Source organism: Peromyscus leucopus, chromosome 23 (assembly GCF_004664715.2).
Source record: "Peromyscus leucopus breed LL Stock chromosome 23, UCI_PerLeu_2.1, whole genome shotgun sequence".
Lineage (NCBI taxonomy): Eukaryota > Metazoa > Chordata > Mammalia > Rodentia > Cricetidae > Peromyscus > Peromyscus leucopus.
In genome coordinates, this window is record NC_051082.1 from 18,739,943 (window position 1) to 18,765,628 (window position 25,686).

Here is a 25,686-nt window from a genome sequence, read left to right on the forward strand (position 1 = left end):
GTTCTGAATTTCTGTCTCTTGTACTCACTGCAGACAAGAGTGGGGGAGGCCGGGTCCTTTTTCTGTGCTAGCGTGTTGGATCTCTGCTGATAAGATGTCCTCCCGCAGTTCCCTGAATGGGAGCCACTGACACAGAGGATCAAGACAGCAGTGTGTGTGTGTGTGTGTGTGTGTGTGTGTGTGTGTGTGTGTGTGTGTTTGAATGTGAGGCACAGACTTCTCTAGAGCTCTTTTTCCTAGGATTCTAGCTTTACACACACACACACACACACACACACACACACACACACACACACATACACACACGCCGTGTTTTTGCCCATCTCCCCTCGTTTCTTTCTCTCCTCCTGTTCTGCTCACTGTGGGGCATTTGTTCAGTTCCTACTTTCACAAAGTGGAGCCTGCAAGTCAAACCCATACTCTTCAGCACCATGGAGAGCTCATCGGAAAGCTGCTTCTGTGGGTAGGGTGGGAAAGAGACATTTGGGTCCGTGACAGCACTTGAATCAGGATGGGTAAAATACAGCCTGCACCAGATGGTACCGTTCTCCTGGGAGAGACTTCCCCATTGAGAATTTCATTTCTTCATTTTGTGAGTGGCCTTGCTTCCGCACCACTGAGCTGCCCATGGTGGCTATGGTACGGGTACTCAAATCCCTCCCACCCCCCAGGCTGGGAAGCTAAAATCCCTTCTCAGGCTTCATTTTCTTACAGTTGAGTCCAGTGGGCAAGAGGTATGGAAAATTGTGTTTTCAATGGTCTGAAATTTGTCGTGACTACTGGGGGGATTTATTTACTTTTGAGTAACTGCTTTATTTTAAGCCAATTTTGAAAATTCTCCTTCAAGAGTTACATCTGTAAATCCACACCATTGATTTTTATCAAGCAGTGGTTCCTGGCGCTCTCTGGGGTTACCTAAGTGTTTAAATATCTCTATCGCTCCAACATCACCAGCACTGCCCATATTAGGCGGGGGCTTTTGGTCTCCTCAAGGCGGATGCTCAGAAACAGTAGAAAAGTACAGGCCACAGGATGAAATGGCTCCTTTTCTTTGTCTCTGTCTTCCACCAGCAACCACAGAAGGGGACGTCTGATGGGGCAGATTCTGAGAGAGGGTATGAGACACAGAGCTGGATGAGTCAGGCTTATGCATGGCGCTGCATTTCTTATTTGGGAGCCAGGGATTGTATCACCTTCTTTTTAAGACAAGGTCTCATCTATCCCAGGTTAGCCTTGAAATCAGAGTATAAGCAGGATGACCTTGAACTCCCATCCACCTGCTTCAACTTCCCAGGGCCTGGGATAATAGGTGTGCACCATCTTGTCTGGTAGATCCAGTGCTGGGAATTGAACCAGGGACTTTGAGCATGCCAGGCAAGCACTGTACCACTAGAGCTACATCCCAACTCCATGGGTCGGTTTTAAAGTGCATATTTATGGCAGTTCTCCGCCTGAGCATGACTTTGAGTCCAATCATACTAAAAACAAAAACAAGTGTTATCTGGACATGGTGGTGCACACTAATCCCAGAACTCAGGAAGCTAAGTCAGGAGATTTCAACAAGTTTTGAGTCCAACCTGATCTATAGAGTGAGCTCCAGGCCAGCCATGGCTATAAAGGGAGCCCTTCTCTCAAAAACAATCCAAAGACCTCATCCCTACATACACTGATCAGTGCTCAATGTTTAAGAATTTTTGCTCAGATCCGTGGCTTGTGGGTGCTGCTCTATCTTAGCTCCCAACTCTCTAATTTGAAAGTGACATCATGCTTCAAGTGCCTGGAGCTATCTCTGAGAGGTAGTCTTTCCATCCTCTTGTTCTGAGCACAATTATCAGATTTGGGGTAAAGGGAGAGAAGGATCCTTCAAACACCATCATATTAAAGCCATTTCCTGTTGTTTGAATCTTAGATGGTCTTTTAATAAAAAAAAAAAAAAAAAATCCAGAGCCAGATATCAAGGTGAAAGCTGAAAGATCAGAGAAGCAGAACAGCCAGCCACTAGTTCTTACCTCTACAAAATCCTCAGCCTAAAGAGAAAGAGTTCCTGTTTCCTCACGCCTTATATACCTTTCTCTGCCCTGCCATATTACTTCCTGGGATTAAAGGCGTGTGTGTGCATCCTAAGCAAAGGCATGAGATCTCAAGTGCTGGGATTAAAGGTGTGTGCCACCACTGCCTGACCTCTATGTCTAATCTAGTGGCTGGCTCTGTCCTCTGATCCTCGGGCAAGTTTATTGGGGTCCACACTATATCACCGCAATTTCCTTTCATTCCCTTGCAGAAGCAGCAATCTATTCAACGAGGTCATGCAGATGAACTTTGAGATCGCCAGTTTCAGCAGCCTCTCGGGGACACAGCCCATCACATGGCAGGTGGAGTACCCGAGGAAGGGGACCACAGACATCGCTGTGTCCGAGATCTTCATCAGCCAGAAGGACCTGGTCGCCATTGTCCCCCTTGCTATGGTAAGTCATGCTGTCATGGCAGCCCTTGCATCCTACTGATGAACAGTTCCCCTGCATGCTTCCTCTTTCCTGGGTCATCACTGCAATTATTTATGTATAAGTGACTCCATCTTCCTCCATCCTGAAAGTGGCAACATTACCTTTCAGTAGCTAAGCTTCTCAGATAATGCCGTCATGGTACTAGCCACGGCCACCTACCAAAGTCCTTGTCACTTACTTCTAATTTAAACCACTTCAGCTCTCTTTTTTCATGTCCCAATTTATAGGAAAACTTTAGGCTGGTGTGTATCCTGGTCAGGATGAGCTGGGCTAGGCTGTGGCAACAAGTGACCCCAAATCTCAAAGACCCGAGTCAACTAAAGTTAGTCTTGGTTATATGGCATCATGTGGATGGCAAATGTGCTGGTTAGTTTTGACTGTCAACTTGACACAACCTAGCATCACCTGGGAAGAGATTCTTAATGAGGAAAACTTGTCTAGATCAAGTTGGCCTGGAGGCATGTCTGTGGGGGATTGTTTTGATGGTCAGCTGAGGCAGAAGGACCCACGCTGCCTGTGGGTAACACAGTTTCATGGCCCGTGGAAGAGTAAAGAAAATGGGCTGTGCATGGGCAAGCAGGAAGCTTGGGTGAGTGCCTGCCTCTCTGCTCTGGGCTGTGGATGTGGCGCGTGACAAGCTGCTGGAGTCCCTGCCTTGACTTCCCCTCAATGATGGACTGTAACCTGGAAGTGTGAGCCAAATAAGTCCTTTCTGCCCTAAGTTGCTCTTGTTAAGGGTGTTTCATTATAGCAATAGGGGGGAAAAAAGGCAGGGGAACCCTGTGTCAAGTAGCCCCTGAGAGCTATTCCCAGCTCCTCCCTGCCCCGCGCCTGAAGGAGGCAGCTGTTTCATCCCACTTCCCTTGGACCAAAGACAAGGCTCTCAATAGCCAAGAAGCCAGAGGACAGTGGACAGTGGACAGGCCATATGGACTCACAGAGCCTGGTGCCTCTCCATCCCACCTGTGATGGGGTTGGCTTGCAAATTACGTGTCGGCCTTCTGTCGCTCTCATTGATGAGCCCTTGTCAGCAAGCATCCTGTTTAATTAATAAGAGATTATGGGAAATGAATCGAGCAGGATTCTTCAGTATACCTAGGAGATAAACCCAACCCAATTTGAACTTAAAGTGTTTCTCAAACACCTGTGAGTACACGTTGTGTGGTTTAGCAAGATCTACCTGGAGTCTTTTTAAGGCCTCCTAGGAAAGGTGATTGGTGATGGTGGGCAGACCACACCCTGGATGCTCCCGGCCCTCAGTCTCTCTGTTAGCATCATCAGATAGCCCCTGGCAAGACCATCATGGTGTTGTCCCCCCAAGGAAGAGTGAGACCCTCACTGCCAATCACTCAGCAAGCCCCCTGAAGAAGCTCTGGTTTAGAATCATTGGTCTAGAGAGATGGTGCTGTAGTTAAGAAGTTAATTCTGCTCCTTCAGACGTCCTGAGTTCAGTTCCTAGCTCTAACTGCTTGTAACTCCAGTTCGGGGGATCTGATGCCCTCTTCTGGACTTAGAAGGCACTGCACTTACACACACACACACACACACACACACACACACACACACACACACACTTTAAAAAATAAAGAAGAATAAATCCTTAGAAGCATTGGCCTGGCTTGGCCATTCATCAAAGACAAAGTGTATGCTACACTCTGCTTGACAGGCCTAAAGCTGTGTCACCCAGAGGAGGTGATTACCTATGCAGTCAGACTCAGCATAGGTAGGCATGATGCATCCTGGGAAAATCTGGCTCTCACTGTAAGGTGGGAGACAGACACTAGCCAGACACAACAGACATCATCCCACCTGTTGTCTGCCACATTTGTTAACTTGGAGAAGGTAGAGAGTGATTGCTCATGACATTATTTTTCAGATGCTGTGGACTGAATCCAGGCTGTGTACACAGTTGACAAGCACTTGATCTCTGAGCCACAAAAGTCTCATTAGGGAGATCAGCTGACTTTGAACTCATGGTATAACTCAGACTCACTTCAAAGTCTCAATCCCCCTGCCTCAGCCCGAGCAGTGCTGAGATTATGGATGTGTACCACCACACCTGGCTCATTCTTGGCTCTGAATGTGTACCGTAACTCCAGGTAGCCCTCCACCTGACCTTGATTCCCTTTTCAAGTCTACATTTTAAACAATTTTGCTTATGTGCTCAAAAACTCTAAAATATTTACTGTGTGGCCCTTTGGGGGTGGGAGGATGGCAGATCTGCATCCTGGACTTTGTGCCAACATCTATTACAAAATATAAGTGCCCAATTCCTACCCTGCCTATTTCAGAAAGATAAGACATTCAAATACTTTGAAAAGCAAAACCATTTTAAGGATATAAGATATCATTACAGCCCATTGTCAACAACACGTGAGTCCTCCATGAAATGAGATGTCATTATTGTGGTTATTGTGTCTTCCCAGTGCTTTTAAGACAAGAAGAAATCACTCCTCATGTCACACTCCAAATCCTTTTGTCTACGAGTTAGCCCAAGAGGATTCAGACTGGCTTCATGCCTTAGTCGTTGACAGTGGCGTCTCTACAGGGCCAGCATGCCGGCAGCTTGCATCCGACCTCTAGGCTCGGTGTTCATCAGTGCTGTGCTTACCTGAAATACAGGACTTGACTTCGACTGTGCAACACAGCATAGAGAACTAGGACCAGTTGTCAGTGGGGATGTGGATGTGCACACCTAGAATCCCAGTACTCAGGCTGAGGCAGGAGGATTCTGCCTCAAGAGCATTCTGTTCAAGACCAGCCTGAACTACATAGTAGGACCTTACCTCCAAAGTTAAATGAGAAGCTGTGTTAATGAAAGGGCTGTAGATGAAATGGCCCAGAGGCACTTAAAAAACTATATTTTGGTATGAACATTTTTAAGTACCAAAATGTTTTGGGGGATTCAGTATTTATCAAGAGAAGGGATAACCATATCAGAAAGTGGGTTTTGTTTTTAAACTAAAATGAGGTTAAGTACATTTATAACTAGCCCCCACAAAAAAATATTTATTGATACTGAGTAGGAACAGAACTACAGATACACTCAAAGATGAGAATTTTTCATTTTTTTTTTTTAGTACTGGGATTGAACCTATGACCTCATGAATACTCAGTGCGTGCTTACACACACACACACACACACACACACACACACACACACACATCACTGGGCTACAACTCTATCTTTTTATTTTGAGACAGATTCTTACTATGTTGCCCAGGTTAGCCTTGAACCCATTCTGTAGTCTAGGCAAGCCTTTGATGGGCAATGCTCCTTCCTCAGAATCCCAAGTAACTGATAATAACAGACCTAGCTAAATATTTTTAAAAAGGAAAGAGAGAAAAAAACAAACAGGGTGAAGCAAGCTCCCTGCTTCCTGTTGGCAGCTGGGTTGGCCTTTGAAAACATTGAGAAGGGCTGGAGAAATAGCTCAGAGGATAAAATCTCTTGCTGCTCTTGCAGAGGACCCCAGGACCCCAGTTCAGTGCAGTCCTCACCATGAGTGCCTCACCACTGCTTTTAACTCCAACTCCAGAGGATCCAACATCCTCTTCTGACCTCAAGGGACACCCACACACGTGTGACTATGCATACATATATAAAAATAAAATAAATATTCACAAAAGGAAAAGAAAACAAGTGCATTTCCCAGGGTGCTGTTCATCTTAAAGAAAACAGCCTTCAGAAAGGCCGGACAGGGGTCAATTAAAGAGGAATTTGCTTCTCTTGGAAGTTCTTGCCTCAACATCACATCTTCCTAAACCATTCTTCAGTGCATGGAGGAAGCTGGGGACAGGAAGAGCCGCCAGCAGACTGTACCATCAGGCTTCAGTGTCTAGGTCCCCCAAGCAGGCTGCAGGCATGGATCTGTAAGAGCCCAGTCAAGGCAGAAGCCTGTCCGTCCCAGGCAGTGCTGTTTGCTCTAAGGAACTGTGACTATTAAACCATAGTAGCTAGTCCCAATGCAGCTTGCTCAGCTCCATCTCCAGACAGTTATATGCTGCTCTTCCCATCAGCATCCCTTCCCTGAAGGACCCTCTCCCTACCTGGAACCCTCCTCATATGCATGTCAAGCTTGGGATAGAGGTATGAGTTTAGTAAAGACTAGGAACATGCCAGGTCTGTGTGTGGGTAGCATGAAACTGGAGAAGCACTTGAACTGTCAAATATATTTTGGGGTAATCATTTCTTCTGTGTGAAAAACAAGTATTCCTCTGAGTTGCTTGGACAGGAACAGAGGTCAGGTGTGGGCTCGGTGGGACTCATTTCCTTGTGACGGGAGAGGGGCTGGTAAGGGGCCATGGACTCTCAATAGAATTCATTGAGCCTCATGGAACTCCCACACCATACCCAGCTCTGCCATCATCCATCCTGGGGTGGACAGGAAACAGGTACTCCTTCCTTTATATAACCGGGCATGCTGATGGGGCTGCCCACATGGATAGGTCTTTCATAAGAGAGATGGGACTTACCAGTGGCTGGATGAATATAAGGGGATCTGTTGTCCCAAAGTGTCCCCCTACCTACAATTTTTTTTAATAGGAGAAAAATATCCCTACTTTGGGCCAGGCATGATGGCATATGCTCTTAATCCCAGCACTCAGAGTTCAAGGCCAGCCTGATCTAAAAAGCAAGTTTTAGGCTACTCAGAGCTACATAATAGGATCTTTTCTCCAAAAAAAAAAAAAAAATTTATTAGAGACCCTAACTTTTTGGCCCAGTCAGGACAAAAACAGCTCTCATTTGACAGATACAAGGAATTGTCTTTCCCATGACTGAGGTACTTTGATTGGATTTTCTCATGTTGGCCAGGTTACTCAGGGTTTTTGATGAATTTCAAACCATCACCCTTTACAGATACAGACTTAAGACAAAGTCATTTTCCTTGATCTGAACTTGGGTTATGTTTGTGGACTTTCTGTGACATACTATATATAATCTCTGTATGAGATCAAACTAAAAATAAAGTATCAGTCAGTGGGCTGATTAAAGGGATCTGAGTCTATGGACTGCTGAGTTCTCTCTTCTAGGAGATCAGGAGCTCCATGGGGCAGGTGCGATGCCACTATGCATGGGTGGTGTGTGGTAAGGAGCTCATAGCATGAGCTTTCTACTGAGACCCACACCACCTCAGTGACCTGGACCTACCTGCTGGAAGTCTATGTAAGCCAGGCTGGTTGCACTTTACCCCCAATGCTGAGGGCACTGCACGCACAGAATTCTGATCTCAGGCTCGTCGGTGGCTGGCATTCAGAAATAACTGGTGGGAGTAGTTGAATATCTCATTCCCCCAAGAGAGTCCATGGCAATCCGACTCTGTAACTCTTTATTCCCAACACAGCATGAACCTGACCTTGTTTGGAGATTGCAGTTTTGAAAATGTCATGATGTGGAGTTGAGGCTCTCCTGGATTAGGATAGTCCCTGAGGCCAGTGACTGGTGGTGTTCATTACTGGAGTATTCACAAAGGCTGGGCGGAACCAGCCTTTACACCTGCTGTTTGCTGTGCCAAAAGCCTCTTCTCAACACCCAGGTTGGTGCTCCTCCTCCCACTGGTCAAGTCCCTGCTTAAGTCTTGCCAGGTCTATCTCAGCACCTTGCTTAGAAGAATGACCCAGTCACCCTACACCCAGCCTGTCTACATATTCTCTCATAGAATGACAGAGCATTGACTTGCTCTTCTGCATTCGTTATCGAGATTTCCCCAGGAGGGGAAGGAATCTCTGTCTAGAACAAAGCTTGGTAAACAGTAGGTGCTTAATGAGGAGCTGTGGAATGAGTAGTTACGTGCTGGGGTAGGAAGAGGGTCATTTGTTTGTTCCTTTTCTGTTGCTGTGATGGAACACCATCACCACTTATAGAAAAGGGCCTTTGCTTGGGCTTGTGGATCCAGAGGGAGAGTCCATAATGGCAGGGAGGCCAGAAAGGGAAGCTGAGAGATCACATCTCACCCACAAAACATGAGGATGAGAGAAAGAACTAGAAATGAGGTGAGGCTGTGGACCCTCATAGCTTGTCCTCAGCTACGTACTACCTCCAGGACGGCTCCATCTCTTTGCCTCCCTCAACAGCGCCACCTACTGGGGAACCACGTGTTCAAAGCCACACACATAGACACACCACACATACATCGCACAGATAACTAACTCTCTCTCTCTCTCTCTCTCTCTCTCTCTCTCTCTCTCTCTCTCTCTCTCCTTTCATTGGATAGAAACAGTATACCTCTCATTCATCTTCATAACACTTTAGGATTTAGCACCAAACCAAGGGCTTTAATTTCTACTTTCTCTGAACCATTATGAGTGGCTTAACACTCAGGGTATCCCTTCTCTCTTTTTCCTTCTGAAGGGGCTTTAGAAAGAGGATTGAGAGAGACATGCTGGCAGAACACTCATATACATATGATAAAGCTAAAAACAAAATGAAGCCAGTGCATAAAACATGTGAAGTTCCCTCCCTAAGTGTTACCATCATGGATGCCCAAGCAGACCACCCTTGTCCTGAGAGACACCACAGGGCCAGATGTGCAGCCATGCACACAAAGGAGAGCCATCCATTACTCAGAAGGGGATTTTGACAGCATGTCTTGGAATCAGACCTAAAATTCCCTTCCAAGGCTGTGGGTTATTACCTCAGACATGGGCTTGTGCGAAGTCCAGCAGGCAAGCTACTAAACTAAAGCACTGTGTCCTGAGGGGAGGGGAAGTTCTTCCAGACACAGAAGCCCTGCTGTGCTGAGTCCCGGCATACCAAGCATTCTTGAAAGTAGAAACCAAAGAGACTGGATAATGGAATTTTATTCCTGAGAACCTTAGGTGGGTACAGATTTTAATGAGAACTAAGCCTGGTATTTTGACTTAGAAATTAATACAAGAATGGCTAGATGAAACAAGAGGGTTCTTTTCCCCATCTCTCTGGATTTTAACCAAAGAGTTTTAAAAGGTTAAAATCAGCACATTCATTTATTTTATGGAAAAGTGTTCCCTTTGCCTTCCAAACACACAGGTGGGCTGGTTCCTCCTTCCCTTTAAGTAGTCCCCTGCCGCCAGGTCACACACAAAGCCTCCAACTTTATCTGCTTTAACCTCAGGCTACCAACGGCCTCCCTGAGCTGCTGCACAGGGATGAGAAATGCCCCGGGCCACTTCCCAGGCTGGTTCTCCTGCTCGGGAGACCTTTGAGAAGCCAGGGCACAGCCTGAATCCTACTCCTATCTGAAGCTGTGCTCTGATGGCCGTCCCTTTCTCCCCACTGGGGCTGGCAAAGATTGAAGCTGAGGGTGGAAGTCCCAAGTATCCACCACCATCACCCAGAGCCCCCTCTGGACCTGCCCTCCTCCATATCCTCCCACTCCATTCCTGGGGAAGACAAGCTCTGCCTCTTCTACCAACCACATGGGGTGTAGTGGTAAGAAAGAAAAAAAGAAAGAAAGAAAGAAAGAGAGAGAGAGAGGGAGGGAGGGAGGGAGGGAGGAAGGAAGGAAGGAAGGAGAGAAGGAAGGAAGGAGAGAAAGAAGGAAGGAAGGAAAGAAGGAAGGAAGGAGAGAAGGAAGGAAGAAAAGAAGGAAGAAGGATGGAAGGAAGGAAAGAAGGAAAAAGAAGGAAAGAAAAAAGGAAGGAAGGAAAGAAAGAAAGGAAGGAAGAAGGAAAGAAGGAAAGAAAAGAGAGAAAAGAAATGTGTGTGCCATGATGCCCAGATTTTTAAAGTGAGTTCTGGGGTTTGAACCCAGGTCCTTATGGTTGTGAGGCAGGCACTTTACTGAACCAGCCATTTCCCCAGCTCAGAATGTCCTCTTAACAAAGTTTTAAGTATACCCACAGCATCCTTGTGGCTAGCTACAAACACTATGTTATACATCACATGCCTGGAACCTGCTCTTTCAGCAAAATTAGAGCCTCATACCCACTGACTGATACTCCCATCACCCCTCCCAGCATCTCTACCAATCATGACTCTCTCCTCTCTCCTTCTCTCTGTGGGGGCGGGCATCTTAGATCCATCCATGTATGGAGACCGCTCATCTGCTCTGTATCTAATCTACTGGAGTAGCACCGCATTCCCCAAGTTCATCCACATCAGCATTTCCATTTCTATGGCTGAATAGTATTTCATACCCATGGACCAGATTTTCTTTATCCATTCAAATTTCAGGGGCACGGCAGCTGGCTTCCTGTCTCAGTTGGTCACCATGTTGCTACAGTGCACACGGAGGACAGAACATCTCTCATTCTTGCATTTATATTTCTGAGTTGGTAGAAATTCTTCCTGCCTCCTACAACCCCACATAACAGCAAAGGCTTGACACCTCAGAGCATCAACTCCTTCTCGGCCTCTCTCCTTTCATCATCTCAAAGTCCCCCAAGGTGCCACACGTTACTCTCATTTTTTTCAGCTGAGAAAGTTGAGGCTCAGAGAGGTAAAGCCAACCGCCCAAGAGCGTATAGCTGGTCAGGGCATCCATGGGGCTTGAGTTCTGTGTGACGTCAGTGTCCTTCCTTATACCCGGAAGCTGGGACTAGCTGAGAGGCTGAATGCACAGTCCTGGCAGTATTCACTCTGCACCACAGCCCTATTGAAGCCAGGTCTGTAGTCTCATTTCTGGAAATTTTCTCTAATCCCTCTCCACTCTCTCTGCTCCTGGAAAACACTGTGGCTATAATTTGAGGCCTCCCCAGCCACGGAGTCCCCACCAAATTCCACAACTGGCAGAGTGGAAATTCTCTGTAGGGACCTTTGCCAAGTTTACCATGAATATTTGCTTCTGTGTGACCTAATTTCTCTGTGGCCTGGCACATCTAGACAGGAATGGTGGCACTATCAGAGCCAGCCAAAGAAAATGGGTGTTCCAATTGAGATTATTTATAAAAATGAGTATCCTACTGAGGCACCATGGGAAACATGAGAATGCTTTCATTTTCCCAAAACCTTTGGAAGCTTCCAGCACAGCACAGGGGTTTGTATCTTTGACTCATTGTAGAGGGTGATTCACAGCTGGATTATATTTCCCTTCTGGCCCTTCAAAGGCCTACCAGCTAGGTATACCCACTTTGCCTCACACACACTCAGGATCCTACAGTTTAGGCAATGCCTTTATGGATTCATGGTGTGTAAAGATACTTTGTTGCAAGCTTTGTCAGTGTCCATTATTGATAGTGCTCCTTAGAGACAATCCTCATCATCATTGTCATCACTACCACCATCACTATCATCATCATCACCACCATCACCATCATCACCAACATCATCATCATCATCATCATCATCATCATCATCATCACCACCACCATCACCACACGACTGTGGCTATGTGATCCTGGAGTACCTGACCAGAAAATCAGAGCCCAAACTAGCAAGCACATGTCTGGAGATCAGAACTGCCCAATTTAGAACCTTTATGACATCAAAGGTATTAATGTTCATGATGGTGATGTGGACATAGTAGTGGCCATGTTGATGATCATGGTGGTGGTGATGCTGCTGATGTTGCTGATAATGTAACCATAGTGATAATGATCAGGATGACAGTGTTGACAAAAGTACTGTTGCTGATAACTGATCACATGACAGGCATCATGGTCATAGTGGTGATATCATCTTTTAGAACAGTCAAAAGTCAAATCTGACTAGTGAGGAGACAAAAATGGCATCTTTGACCCTAGAGCAGTGGTTTTCAACCTTCCTAATGCTGTGACCCTTTAACACAGTGCCTCATTTGTGGTGACCCCAACCATAAGATTATTTTCTTTGCTACTTCATAACTGTAACTTTGTTACTGTTATAAATCATAATGCAAACATCTGATATGCAGGATATGTGATATTTGACCCCTATGAGAGGGTCATTTGATCCCCATAGGGGTTGTGGCCCAAGTGTTGAGAACCACTACCCTAGAGAGTATTTCAATGGATTGAAGATATCAACTCCTTTCCTTTGTGTGTTCAAATATTCACTCTGAGTATATGTCCATGAATGAGCAGGAACAATACCTCGGGTGAAGACTCCTTAGAGGAATCAGCTGTGATCTCACAGGACCAACGATTCCAGTTTGGTAGGCACTGAAGAGATTCCTGGGATACAGGTTTTCTGGTTTTAAGACCAAGACAATCTATGTGAACATGAGTGAGCTGGCCACTTTGGTTTCCCAGTTTGACTCCAAGATTGTTCATGGGATGCGTGTGACCCCAATGTCATCACCTGAAGCCATCATTGAAGAAGTGACGGTAGCTACACAGAAGTCATTCTTTGTCTGAATTGCCTTAAGATGAATTTTGCTGCCCATATTTACCAGTTGAAAGGTTTCACACAAATAAATCCAGTTTTTTGAGACAAGGGTTCTCTTTGTATTCCTGGTAGTCCTGGAACTCACTATATAGACGAGGCTGGCCTCGAACTCACAGAGATCTGCCCGCCTCTCCTGGGGTTAAGGGTATGAGCCACCACACCCAGCCCTGGCTTCTCTCGAAAGGCACAGAGTCCCTGGCAATCCACAACCCACAAGGCAGCCATTAGCAATGCTGAGTGGAGGCTGTACCCCTCCCGCCGTGGACCAAGACTGAGCCAGCACTTGGGATGGTTTTCCCCAAGTCCACTGGACCCATTTGCTTTTCCTGTCCAACCTCTGAAGGCATCTCAATTGAAATAATGTGTGTAATTAGAAGAGAGCTTGGCTCTTAGGAAGTGCTCAGTGAGACGGCCGTTTTAGTTTATGGTTCCCACTCGGTAATTGTACTACTCAACTCAAGAGCACTGCAATCATTTGGCAGTTTAAAAAAAAAAAAATGGAGTGCAGGCATGTGCTCCAGCAAGGCTGAGCTTCAAAAACCATCATCCTAAGTGAAGGAATCAACAAAGCCACAGACACAGAGAACAACTTAGTGACAGCCCAGGGTGGAGAGGATGGGGTAACCGCCAGAGGAAGCAAAGTATCTGCGGGATGATAAACTGTGCTCAAACTCATTGTAGAGATGGCTGCCCAGCTCTGATTCCTCCAAACAACACTGACAATACATGTGCCATACAAAATTAAGAGTCGCATCTTAATACAGTTGTTTCAAAGACAAAGGTGGGGGAGAAGGAATGAGGAGGAGGAGGAGGGAGAGGAAGAAGGAGGAGGTGGGAAAAGGAGGGAGAAGAAGAGGAGGGAGGGATATGGGGTTGGGGAGAAGAATGAAGAAGGAAGGAGGAGATCACAGATACCCAGGGTATATGTCTAAGTGCCCCCACTCTGAGGAGATCAGGTTAGATCAATAAGTAGAAAAGCACACCCTCTGAGGGTCAGCGACCATGAAGCAGTCCCTGGCTGGAATCCATCCTCTAGAAGGAGCTTCCTGGGTTCCTGTCTTACCTCACACGCCCTCATTCCAGCCTCTCACATGCCACCTGGCTGGTACATGTTCCTCTATAATAGTAATACAGCAGCCACAGGTGGTCTTTCCTAGTACCTTGCCAGATTGGCGATCTGGTGGGTTGTGGACCTCAAAGATGTGTCCAAGTCCTAACCTGTGCTGCCTGTGCCTGTGACTGATGTGTAAATCAGGTCTTTCCAGATGGAACCAAGACAAGAAGCAAGGAAAGATCATGCTGGGTAATAGGGAGCCCTAAACCCAATAGCACGTGGGCTTATAAAGAGACAGAAAAGATGTCACCAAGGCGCAGACATTGGAGGGAGGTATCCACAAGCCAAGGATTTCTGGCTAATAGTAGCCAGTGGAACAGATGAGGAAGGATTCTCCCATGAGCCTTTGCTAAAAGCATGGCCCCTATACATTTAGACGTTTAACCTGCAGGGTGAGGAGAGGATAGTTTCTTACAAATTGAGCCCAAAGGTTGTGTTGATCTGTTATGGCAACTATAGACAACTGGCACGAGATTGGAATTGCTATTTACTCATTTGGAAATGGAGGATACTAAAGGCACTGAAAGTGTGATGATCGCAATGCCCGTGAGTAAGTCAGCTACAGTGAGAATCGTAAGCTAAAGGGGACCTGTCATTGTGCACTGGTGTGCCCTTACCAGGTGCTAGGCTGTCTGGAGTCAGGGGAACTGGCTTCCAGGCCTAGGCTGCCCATCTCTCTACCAGAGCCAGCCAAGCAGAGACCAGGGAGAATCTGGTGAGCTAGAGTGGCTTAGGGTGTCCCAAAACCTGACCTCAAATTACACTACAGAGCTATAGTGACAAAGATCGCCTAATACCAGCATAAAAGCAGGCAGGCCCATGGGACAGACTAGAGAATGCAAGAATAAACCAAGGAAGCCGTGACACCTAATTTTGACACAGGTGTCAAAAATATACAATGTTGAAAACTCTATTAACAGATGCTGCTAGCAAAACTGGATATCCACTTGCAGAAAAGTGAAATTAGAACCATATCTTTCATTTTGTACAAAAGTCAGCCTAAAGTCAATCAAAGACTTCAATTTAAAACCTGAAACATCGAAACCGCTAGAAGAAAACATAAGTGATGCTCTTGAAGACATGGATGCGGGCAAGAGCTTTCTTAGCGGAAGTCCAACAGCACAGGAACCAGCCCCAAGGTCTACACACTGGAACACCATGAAATTCAAAACCTTACACAGAAAAGAATAATTACCAACAGGGTAAACAGCCCACAGAATGGGAGAAAATCTTTGCCAGCTGTACTTCAGGCAGGGGGTGGTGTGGGGGGTTAATATCCAGAATTTTAAAAGAACTGAAAATTTTAAGCACCAAAAAGGAAAAAAGAAACTTGCCAACCAACAAATTGGCTAATGAACAGTTTATAGAATAAGAGACATGAATAAATAATAAGTATTTTTAAGTGATCAGTATGCCTGGTTATTAGGGAAATGCAAATTAAAACTCTTTTTGAGACACCCGATACCCCCAGTCAGAGTGGCTGTCATCAAGAAATCTAACAACAAATGCTGGAGAGGATGTGGAGAGAGAAGAGATTTTACTCATCGGTGGAGGTGGTGTGCAATTTAATACAGTCATTGTGGAAATCAGTTGGGAGAATGCCCCCCCCCCCATTAGAACTGGAATTCCCATGTGATCCAGCTACACCACTCCTGGGCACATACACAGAGGACTCCATACCCTACGGCAAAGACATCACTCATCGTGTCCATTGCTGGACTGTTCACAACATCCAGGAAATGGAATCAGCCTAGATATCCATCAACTGATGGATGGATAATAAAAATGGGGTACCTATACACAATGGAATTTTATTCATTTGCCAGGAAAAATTAACTCATGGAAAGTATAAGGATGAGATAGCACAAAGTTAGAATATCAAAAAAAAAAAAATCCTGCATGTTCTCTCTCCTAGGTGATATGTGAATCCTAGCCCTGGTAAGAGAGAGGTGGGTGGGGCTGGGAAGAAAACATGAGTAAAGCCTAAATAAAGAGAGGGGAGTAACTGGCGGTTGATTGCCTCTTAGAAAAGGAGCATTTCTTTGAGGGTATGTGGCCACTGGTGGGATGCCTATGTTCCAATGGATGCCCCCACACCCATGGGGATACAGGCAGCATTAACGGACTCAGTGGGTTACTGAAAAAAAAAAAAAAAAGTTGATGGGAAAAAAAAACAATAGTTGAGGGGTAAGGACCAGGGTGGGTGTAAGGTCACCTGGGACATGAAAGCAGAAAGAAACAGAGGGTTACAAGGGAGAATCAGCAGTACAAAGGTACAGGGGGAGATCAGGAATGAGACTAAAGACATTTTGCTCAAAATTGCCATAATGATGTCATGCATGCTAATTTAAAGAAGCGTAAGTGGGTCATCACGGATGTCGGCGCCTGCCTGCTGTGCCCCACTCCTCATTATGGAGGTCCCTTGGCACCAGCCCGCAGAGACATCTCCTTCAGTTCGCAGGAGCCATGGAGCCCGCAAACTAGTTCCCCTTCCGTAATCATTGGCAGGAAAGAGGCAAAGATCCGCTGCTATCCCTGGGCTCTTATTTGTCTAATATGGTGTAGTTCCCTGTAGGATAAGGGGTTTTACACTGGGACCACTACTTGTACTCAAAATTAAATGTAAAGTGGGGCTGTGGTACAGGAAGCTGAGATATGTCTCCCCTACCTCCCCTAATTCATTGGGTTTGAATGAACCCAAATCCTCAACTCCATTTTTGGACAGCAAGGGGAGGGGGCAGCTTTAGGGTGCTATTGTTGGTCTGTACCTCTTAGTGTGGCCTCACCCTCCCAGGCTCCCTGCAGACCTGTTCCTTAATGAGCAAAGGGGAGTGTAAAATCTGTTAGAAGAGAGCAGCCGCCAGAGCTGGGAAATGTCCAAATAAACAGCGGCTTGGTCATGTGCTCAGCAGCCAGAACCTGCACCCCACACTCAAAATTCAAATGCTGTGTCTGCTGCTGTGGGCAACAGGTGACTATTTTCAAACCTAGAAGAAAAAAAATCCTGTTTCCACAAGGACTTCTAAGGGTGGACAGTTAAGTGCTTCTAACAAGTAACTCAAATGGCTGCTGACAAAGATTACGTCATTCTGCTTTCTACAGCAAGCCTTCAACAGACAGGAACAGTGACTCATACCTATGATCTCAGCTACCTAGGAGGCTGAGGCAGGAGGACCACCGAAAGTCCAAGGTTGACCTGGGTTTAGAGTGAGTTCAAGGCCAGCCTTGGAAGTTTAATGAGACCCTATCTCAATAAAAAAAAAAAAAAAAAAGCTGGGCTTTCGCCTAATGCCTGCACAGCACCTGCAAAAACCAGGTTTCAATCTCCAGTTATATATAGTGGGTTTTTGTGTCTCAGAACTCTATCTGTCTGTCTGTCTGTCACCTATCTATCTGTCATATCTATCTGTCATCTATCTGTCTGTCTTTGTCATATATCTATTTGTCATATCTCTATCCATCATCTATCTATCTGTCACCTGTCTGTCTCTCTGTCTGTCATCTGTCATATATCTACCTGTCATCTATCTATCATCTATCTATCTATCTATCTATCTATCTATCTATTATCTATCATTTATCTGTCATCTATATCTATCTATCTATCTATCTATCTATCTATCTATCTATCTATCTTCAGTGATGATCCAAAATGTCCCCCTGTCATCTATTATCTGAGTCTTTAAATTTTCTCTTTACATAAAAACTAAATTTGGGGGACTGGAGAGATGGTTCGGTGATTAGGAAGACTGGCTGTACTTGCAAGAGAGCCCAGCACCAACACAGGGGCTAACCACCCACTGTAACTCCAGTTCTAGGGGATGCAATGCCCTCATCTGGCCGACATGGGCACCAAGCATGCCCATAGTGCACAGACATGCATGCAGGAAAAATCCACCCATCTATGTAAAGTAAAAATTTTAAGTTTAAAAAAAAAAAGATTAAATTTAGCGCTAACATAATGACTTAAGGAATCTGAACCTCAAAGAGTGCCACATGAGCCAAAATTTAAATCTGGAATATTTGGGAAGTAAAGGGGCTTAATTTCATTTGTCCCTGGGGATATGCAAAAACTGAAAAAAAAAATTAGAAAAGAAAACCAGCCACATCACACTCAAACCATGGCTGGAATAGAAGAGACAGGCAAGACCAAGTGTTGCTACGGTGTGGAGAAAGAGGACCCCCACAGGCTCTGGTGGTGGGAATAAGAGGCGAAAGGATGATAAAAAGCTATTGGAAACCAGCTTGTCAGGTTCTTTCTGAGTTACATGTGTACATAGCACAGTCCTGAGTTTCCTGGGGACCCAGGAGGGTGGGAATGCTGCCCATGACGGTATGGGCAGGCAGGTATTAGCACATAGCAGTTCTCATATCCAGCATAAACTGTACACCTCAACAAGTGAAGGACTTAATGAGCCGCCATGTAGGCAGAAGGTAAAACACTGCTTATCAATGAGCGGAATCTGCTGATAACCCCTTCAGAAAACCATGGTGGAGCTCAGCATGGTAACTCATACCTGTATCCCCAGCAAGCCTAAAGGGGGGGCAGGGGGATTTCTGCAAAGCCAAGGCTAGCCTGGGCTACCTAGCAACTCCAAACCCCAAAATAACAGGTGCTGGGAAGATAATACAATTGATGACGTGTTTGTATAAGGACCCGAGCCTGATCCCAGCACATCAAACAGGCATTGTGGTACATGCCTGTAATCCAGGTGCTGGGGGTGAAGGTGGCGTGGAGACCAGTGGAGTCCTGGGGCTCCCTGGCCACTAGTCTGCTTGGCAAGTCCTTGGCCAGTGAAGGATGCTGTCTCAGTAAACCAAGTAGATGGCACTCCTGAGGGACGACACCTGATGTTGTCCTCTGGCTTTATGTGCACACGTGTATGCACGCACACATACACCCATGGGGGAAAAAAAAGAAACCCTGGGATGAGGGGAAACTAAGCATTTAAAAATTAGGCATTCTGGGGATCATTTCTAAAAATGTCAAAACTACAGAGACGGAACAGTCGGCGATTGCCTGGGGCTGGAGCAGAGATTAATTGGAAATGGCCCAGGAGAGCCTTTGAGAGATGGGATGCTCTAACGCTGTGAAGTGGCAAACATGTGAAGCTTCCCCAAAGTTGCTCACGTTCATTGTCCCAGGCACTTTACAGAAAGTGAATCTTGACTCTGTGTTTCATCTGGGTGGGCTCAGGAGCAGCAATGGCGGGGAATAAACCACACTCCATCCATCGAGTGTGCTGTGTGGTCTGCAGTTTGCATTAGCTGGGAAAAGTCCATCACTGCCTCTCCCCACTAGAAAAGGGAGTAGGGAGGTGCTGAAGTTTCCAGCTAAGTTCCAGTAGATTTCTCTTTGTCCTGTATCCGGTGTGTGGCGTCTTCAGTAAGTCTTAACCATCTAGTCGTGGTGGGCCACCGAGAAGAAAGGGGTCAGCAGGGGTAGGAGAGACAAGAGAGGGGGATCGGGGTAAATGCAATAACCATACAACTCTGTATGTGCATGAAATTGCCAAAACTTTTAAAAAATAAAAGGGGTCTGTTTGCAGGATGCGCTGTTTCCCATCTCTGCCACTAGGAGGTGATGTTAATGGTTGTTTATGCATCGGATACCAGGGGACTTTCACTAGGATGGTCAGGTTGGATTCTGGGGTTCAGGATAGATTTGGGGAGGCAATACTAAAATGGGAAATGAGTTCCAGGAGCTTCCTAGACGTTGCTGATGGACAGCTGGGGCAGTCCACAGGTCTTGACACTCTGCAGAGGTTGGAGGTTCCTCTGACCCTCTCCAGAGCCTGGGGAACCACCATCCATAGGGTGTCTGGTAGAGCGGAGAGCTGTAAACTCCTTGATCCCATGCCGGGTCCCTGCATGAAAACCTGGCTCACTGCCCACCCACCCAGCCCCGGGTACCACTCAAATGGGGCCAGCTGGATCCTTCCATTCTTGATTGGCCTGGTATAGGAATACTCGACCACCAGACATGCACTAGCTAGCGGTTCCCAAGCACAGGGGCAGCAGACCCTGCTGCTCAGGTACAATCATTCAAACCCACACGTACTTAAGCCCACCCACCCCTGAGCCTGCCCTTTGCAGCCTTCCAGAAAACTCCCTTCTACTCTTTTCTGTGTTCACAGCCAAAGCCCCAAATGATATGAAGGGTCTGTATGTGATTTGTCATGGCATCAAAGAAACGTGCCTGGAAAGGCACTCTCTTGATAGTCCCCAGACATTGACTCCCAACTCACCATCACCAACCCACACAACTCTGTAGGCATCTCCCACTGGCTAGCATCCTCCCTGGAACTCTAGAGCTACTGGCAGAGAAGCACCCTTTCTTCCTGTCCTTCAGATGTGAATGTGGGTGTGGTTAACTAGGGAATCCCATGGATCCAGGTTGGAGACCATCCTGTTTCCCCAGTACCAGTACCTCTCCTGATGTCCAGAGCATCAACGCAGCCATAGTTTACCCACCATGCATTCATGCGGAGTGTGGCCCAGGCTCTGCCCCAACAAGTCATTGAGGACTCAATGGGCTATCCTGGGGACACTGGACCTTGATGGTTGAGAAAGAGAAAAGGGGAAAGATGGAGGGGAGAAGAAGAAGAGGGAATGTGCCTTCTCCAGCTTCCTGTTTTGGCTGTACACCCACACTGGGGGAAGAAAGCTCTCCTTGTCTGTCTGTCTGTCTGCCTGCCTGCCTGCCTGCAGGATCTCACACTGGAGCTCAACCAGGCTGTCCTGAAACGTGTAGAAATCCTCCTGCCTCACCTTCTCCAGTACCAAGTATACAGATGTGGGTCAGTATGTGTCCTCATTTGCTTCTGCCACTGTCTTGGCAGTTTTCTATCCAAAACTGACTTGGAGAGAAAGGGGTTTTGGTGGGTTTTTTTGTTTGGTTGTTTGTTGTTGTTGTTTGTTTTTTGTTGCTGTTGTTGTTTTTCTGGCTTACAAGCCAGTCAATCTTCAGGGTAAATCAGGGCAGATACTCAAGGTAGGAACCTGGAGGCAGGAACTGAAGCAGAGGCCATGAAGGAATGCTGCCATGCTCTTTCTCTCTTCGGTTTGCTCAGCCTGCTTTCTTAGACACCCCAGGACTACCTGCACAGGTGTGATACCACTTGTAGGCTGGGCCCTCCCACATCCATCACTAATAAAGAAAATACCCCCACAGACATGCCCACAGACTTGTGTGATGGAGGTAATTTCTAGGTTGAGATTCCTTCTTCTTAAGTGACTTCCCAAATTGTGTTAAGTTAGCAAAAAATACCTGACCCACTATGCCTGGTGCCAACCACCTTTATTGATTCAAACATTCTTCTTCCAAAAAACATACACGCACAGGGGAGAGGGCATGAGAGGGATGAGAGGGGAGGGGAGGGGAGAAGATGGGAGGAGGACCAGAAAGAGCCCCATCATTTGTACTCCCCATCCTTAGCTGCAAGGGATCTGGGATAGACTCTTCCCCATGGCTTAGGAAAAGCAAGTAGCCTAGGGATGAACACAGAGGTGCATCTTTTCATTTTTGTGCCCTGTGCAAGGCAGAGGGCTATAAGCAGACACCCTTGTCTCCTTCTTCCTCCCTCATAACATGGCTAGAACAAGCTCCACCTTAGGACTGCCCAGGACACACTGTTGGTTTGTAGCAGTGGCAGCCATGTGATTAAGAAGTGCAGGGATCCACGAGCAGAGAAAGTGACCTCAACTTTGCCAACATAAAATACATATTTCTCAAGTGTTTCCTTTCTTGGCAAAACTGCGAAACAAATGACTTTCTTTGGAGACATTCCTACAACTTATTCTATGTGCCACCCCAGAGGATGACTTGTTTAATAGCTGAGTTATCGGTCCAGACCTCATGGATGGTGCCTTTTGAAACTGAATTGCTTTCTTGTTTTAAATGCACACTTTAGACTAGATTCTCCATCTTGCCTTAGAAGCAAATTGACAGCCAAGTTAAGTTTGCCTCCCACACCCCCGTTTTGTACCATGAATAAATTGGAGGTAAATGAGGTGGGAGCTGGGTTTCCCCACAGAGACAGGACCTGGAATTATTGCTGTGTGGCTGCCAGGCCCGCAGAGCTGTTAGCATGTGTCCTCAGGGAGGGAGGGAAATTTGCTCGGCTACCTTTGGAGAGCAGCCACAACTCCCTGGGAAGGATGGGTAAGTGGCCCTGCTGTCGAGTCTCTGGATCCCTCCAGTAGTGGAAACTGGCACAAATGCAAACTTTCAGGACCGAGGAGAAATGAGGCTGGCTTTGCGCTCCCTGTGGTGAGCACAGACTGCAAAACACTGTGTGGCTGGACCCTGGCAGGTCGCTATGACAAGGGTGTCTCTTTTCTACCCTGACTGTCCAGGTCTGAGGAAGCCAAAGAAGATCTTTGCAAAGTATAACCAGAAGATTTTACTAGGGAGCTGGCTCGGTTTGTAAAGTGTTTACCATATGAGCATGAGGACCTGAGTTCAGCTCCCCAGAACTACATAAAAACCTGGTGTGGAAGTGCATGCTTGTGATCCCAGCACTGACGAGGTGGAAACAGGGGGATTGCTTTGGCTCACAGGGCGGCTAGCTTAGCTCCAGGCCAGAAGACCCTGTCTCTAAACATATACCAGCAATCGAGGAAGACACCTAATATAAACCTCTAGCCTACACACACACATACACACACATATGCATAAACACACACACACATACACACACATATGCATAAACACACACACATACACACACATATGCATAAACATACACACACATATACACATACACACTTATCACACTCACATATATCACACACACACACACGCGCACGCCATTACTGAGTTATTTCCAACAAACTAAGGGATCACTCAGAAGGCACTCTAGAAGCAACAGAGAGAATCCACTAATTACGTGAGCCTTCCTACTTGCTTAGGTACAAATGAATGATGTTCAAATTCTGCCAGATGGAGTGATGCAGGCTCCAACCAATCAAAACAAAGCAGAGGATAGCACTGACCAATCAGAAAGGATGTTGGCATGCTGACTGGTAGCATGTCAGTTCCCTGTGTGATTCTCCAGTCATTGGGACAAGTAGGCATGCTCAAATGATCCCTGCTTCCATAAGTCACTCTGAAAACCCCACAAGACAGGAAAAGTTTGGTGCAATCTTCCTAGGGGATTCTGCCCTCCACACTGCCATTGTAGAACTCCGGTATCGTCTACCTCCCAAGCCCAAGCTGGAGCTTTGAGGGGACTCTGAATCATGGTCCTAGTACACCTTATCACTCTATACCATCCATCACTCTTGGACTGTGGTCCTTGAGTCATGCCCTGGCCTCACTTCCAAAGATGGAACCATGGAGCAGCCTCTTCCAGGATGGTGGCCACATATACTCAGGAAGCCAACCAAGGGCCATCTCCCTAATTCAAGTCCTTCAGAGGGCTAGGCCCCACGCATCCCAAGCTAGTCTTAAGCTCAATACATAGTCAAGGATGAGTCTGACCTTATGATCCTCCTGCACCCACCTCCAAAGTTCTGGATTACAGGTGTGTACCACCATGCTTGGTTCATGAGGTTCTAGGGGTTAGACTCAGGGTTCTGTGTATGCTAGACAAGTGCTCTACCCACTGAGCTAAAGCCCCAGCCCTCTAGGTACAGTCAGAAACTCAAACTGGAAAGGGTTGGACACGGTTTCTGTTTTTCTGCCTCTGAACATATGTTTGTAGCTCAGTGTTCTTCAGCAGTGTCTATTCCAGGTGCCCAGAGTGGAACAGCCAGTGAGAGAGAGACAGGGAGGGAGGGGACTCTTCTTCTGTAGAGTTTTGGTCTCAGAAAAAAGACAGGCTCAGCCCCAAATCTGAATAGAATTGTCTTGGGGGCCAATGATGAAGTATGGATAACATGGCTGCCAGGTAAATTACTTTTCTTGTGACCATGTTCAAATCCCTGACAAAAATGAGAGAGGACAGACCTACTGTTGGCTCGTGTTTCTGAGGACTCGATGGTAGTCACTTAGCCCCAAGCTTAGACAATATCACGGCAGCAGGCATGTGTGAGGATGGACAGCTGCTCACATCCTGCCAGACAGAAAGCAGAGAAAACAAACACAAGAAGGGGCTGGCGGTAGGACGCAGCCCCAGTGACATGCCCCCTAGTGACCTACTTCCTCCAACCAGGCTTCCCTTCTCCCTTCCCAGCCAACAGCGCCATCAGATTATTAATCCATCCAGGAACTGGCATCAACCAATCAGAGGCCTCGGGATCTGATTGTCTTGGGAACTGCCTCCCGGACCCGCTCAGAAGTATTCTTCACTCATCTTAGGCATCTCTTAATATTACCACGTTGAAAATTGTGATTGACCATCCCAGTCAGCACCTCAGGTAGTGGAGGGAAGTGAGGTTGGAACCCTGTAGTTATGTGAGGGAACAGCGTTCCACGTCGAGAAACAAGCTCTGTGAAGAGATGAAGTCACAGCAGCTAAGGAAGTACCAGGTAGAGAGGGGAGAAGTAGAGGGCAGAGGGAGGCGCTGGAAGATGTGATTTTCCAGCAACACAGGAAAAGGGTCTCCTCTTTTAGATCTTAAAGGGCTCACCTCATATGCCGCATGGAGTATGGGCTCTTGAAATATGATCCAGCCAGCTAAACTAGAGGATGGAGAATGTGTAGCATTCCGATATGCTCCTGAATAGGAGTTCTTACTGGCTGGGAGTTTGAATAAGGGTTGGGAGCAGAGCTGCATCAATCACACACAAGGATGCCCGCCTGCTCCCCCTGAATGGGAAGTGAGACAAACCCAACCTCACAGCATCCTATTGATCCCGGCCCTCAAACTGGAAGAGGAACAAGATCGAAGAAAGAGAAATTTGTGCTGGTAAGGGACGACGGGGGAGTCTCTCTTTGAGATGGGGCTGGAAAAGCAGCCAATGGACAGAAGCACACTAAACAAGACACTGTCTAGGAATGCTCGCCACCAGGACATGGAGTCCTCAGCATCACAGAACACTGGGCCCTTGGTGCCACAAGAAGCAGCATTTGCAGTATAGAGAGAAGGCTTCTCTGTGGCTGTGATACAGCATGTCCTGGGAACAGGGCATCATGTCAATCTCTTTCTAGCCTCTGACCCCAGCAGCGCCCTCTGGGATGACAGTGACTTGTTGAAATGATCCTAAAAACAACACTGGAAGAGAGGATGGTATATTAAGTGAAGTGCTTTCCCCACTAGAGAGGAAAATCTATAAGCTCAGAGTTGTTCTAATGTCGTTAATGCAGAGCGTGGAAAGAGATGATTCACTTAGAGAAGTCCATGTAACGGCCTTACTTTAGTCAGGACCCTGTTCAGTCTCATTCCTGCTTACCAGAGAAATGAAGTCCTCTGGCGTTGGTGCCCTCACACTGTGGCCATGCTGGCTGGTTTTGCCCATCATCATCATCAACAACTGGGCAGGGTACTATTGCACACAGAGAGGGACCACAGCCAGATGACTTGGTTGCCAGGAAATGAGGCATTCCAGGACTCAGTTTCTTCCACGGCAGTGACGCCAACCTTTTTTTATTTTTCTCTTTAAGTTGTACTGAATGAAAGCTTGTGTGAAATATTTCTGTGGCAGGTGGGGAGACTTCTATCCCCTGAAGATGTGAAGTCATAAGGCTCTCAGCACCTATGAATCTGAACTTGGGGGTTAAGTTCAGATAAAGCCTGCGAGTGAGTGCTGCCGACCCAGTGGCTGCTGCCCCTGTAAGGAAAGAAATCTGGGTGTCTGACACTCACTGGCAGCCATGGGGAAGGCTGATATGGGTGAT

At 46.7% G+C, this 25,686-nt stretch overlaps 1 protein-coding gene across 1 annotated transcript in view; it reads left to right on the plus strand.

Annotated features, from left to right (window-relative positions):
* The window catches only part of Tmem132c (transmembrane protein 132C), a 320,703-nt gene that overhangs the window by 264,123 nt on the left and 30,894 nt on the right, over positions 1-25,686 (plus strand). The window contains exon 4 of the mRNA XM_037198265.1: positions 2,282-2,465. Within this exon, the coding sequence (XP_037054160.1) occupies positions 2,282-2,465 (184 nt within the window). The remainder of the gene's footprint in view (positions 1-2,281; positions 2,466-25,686) is intronic.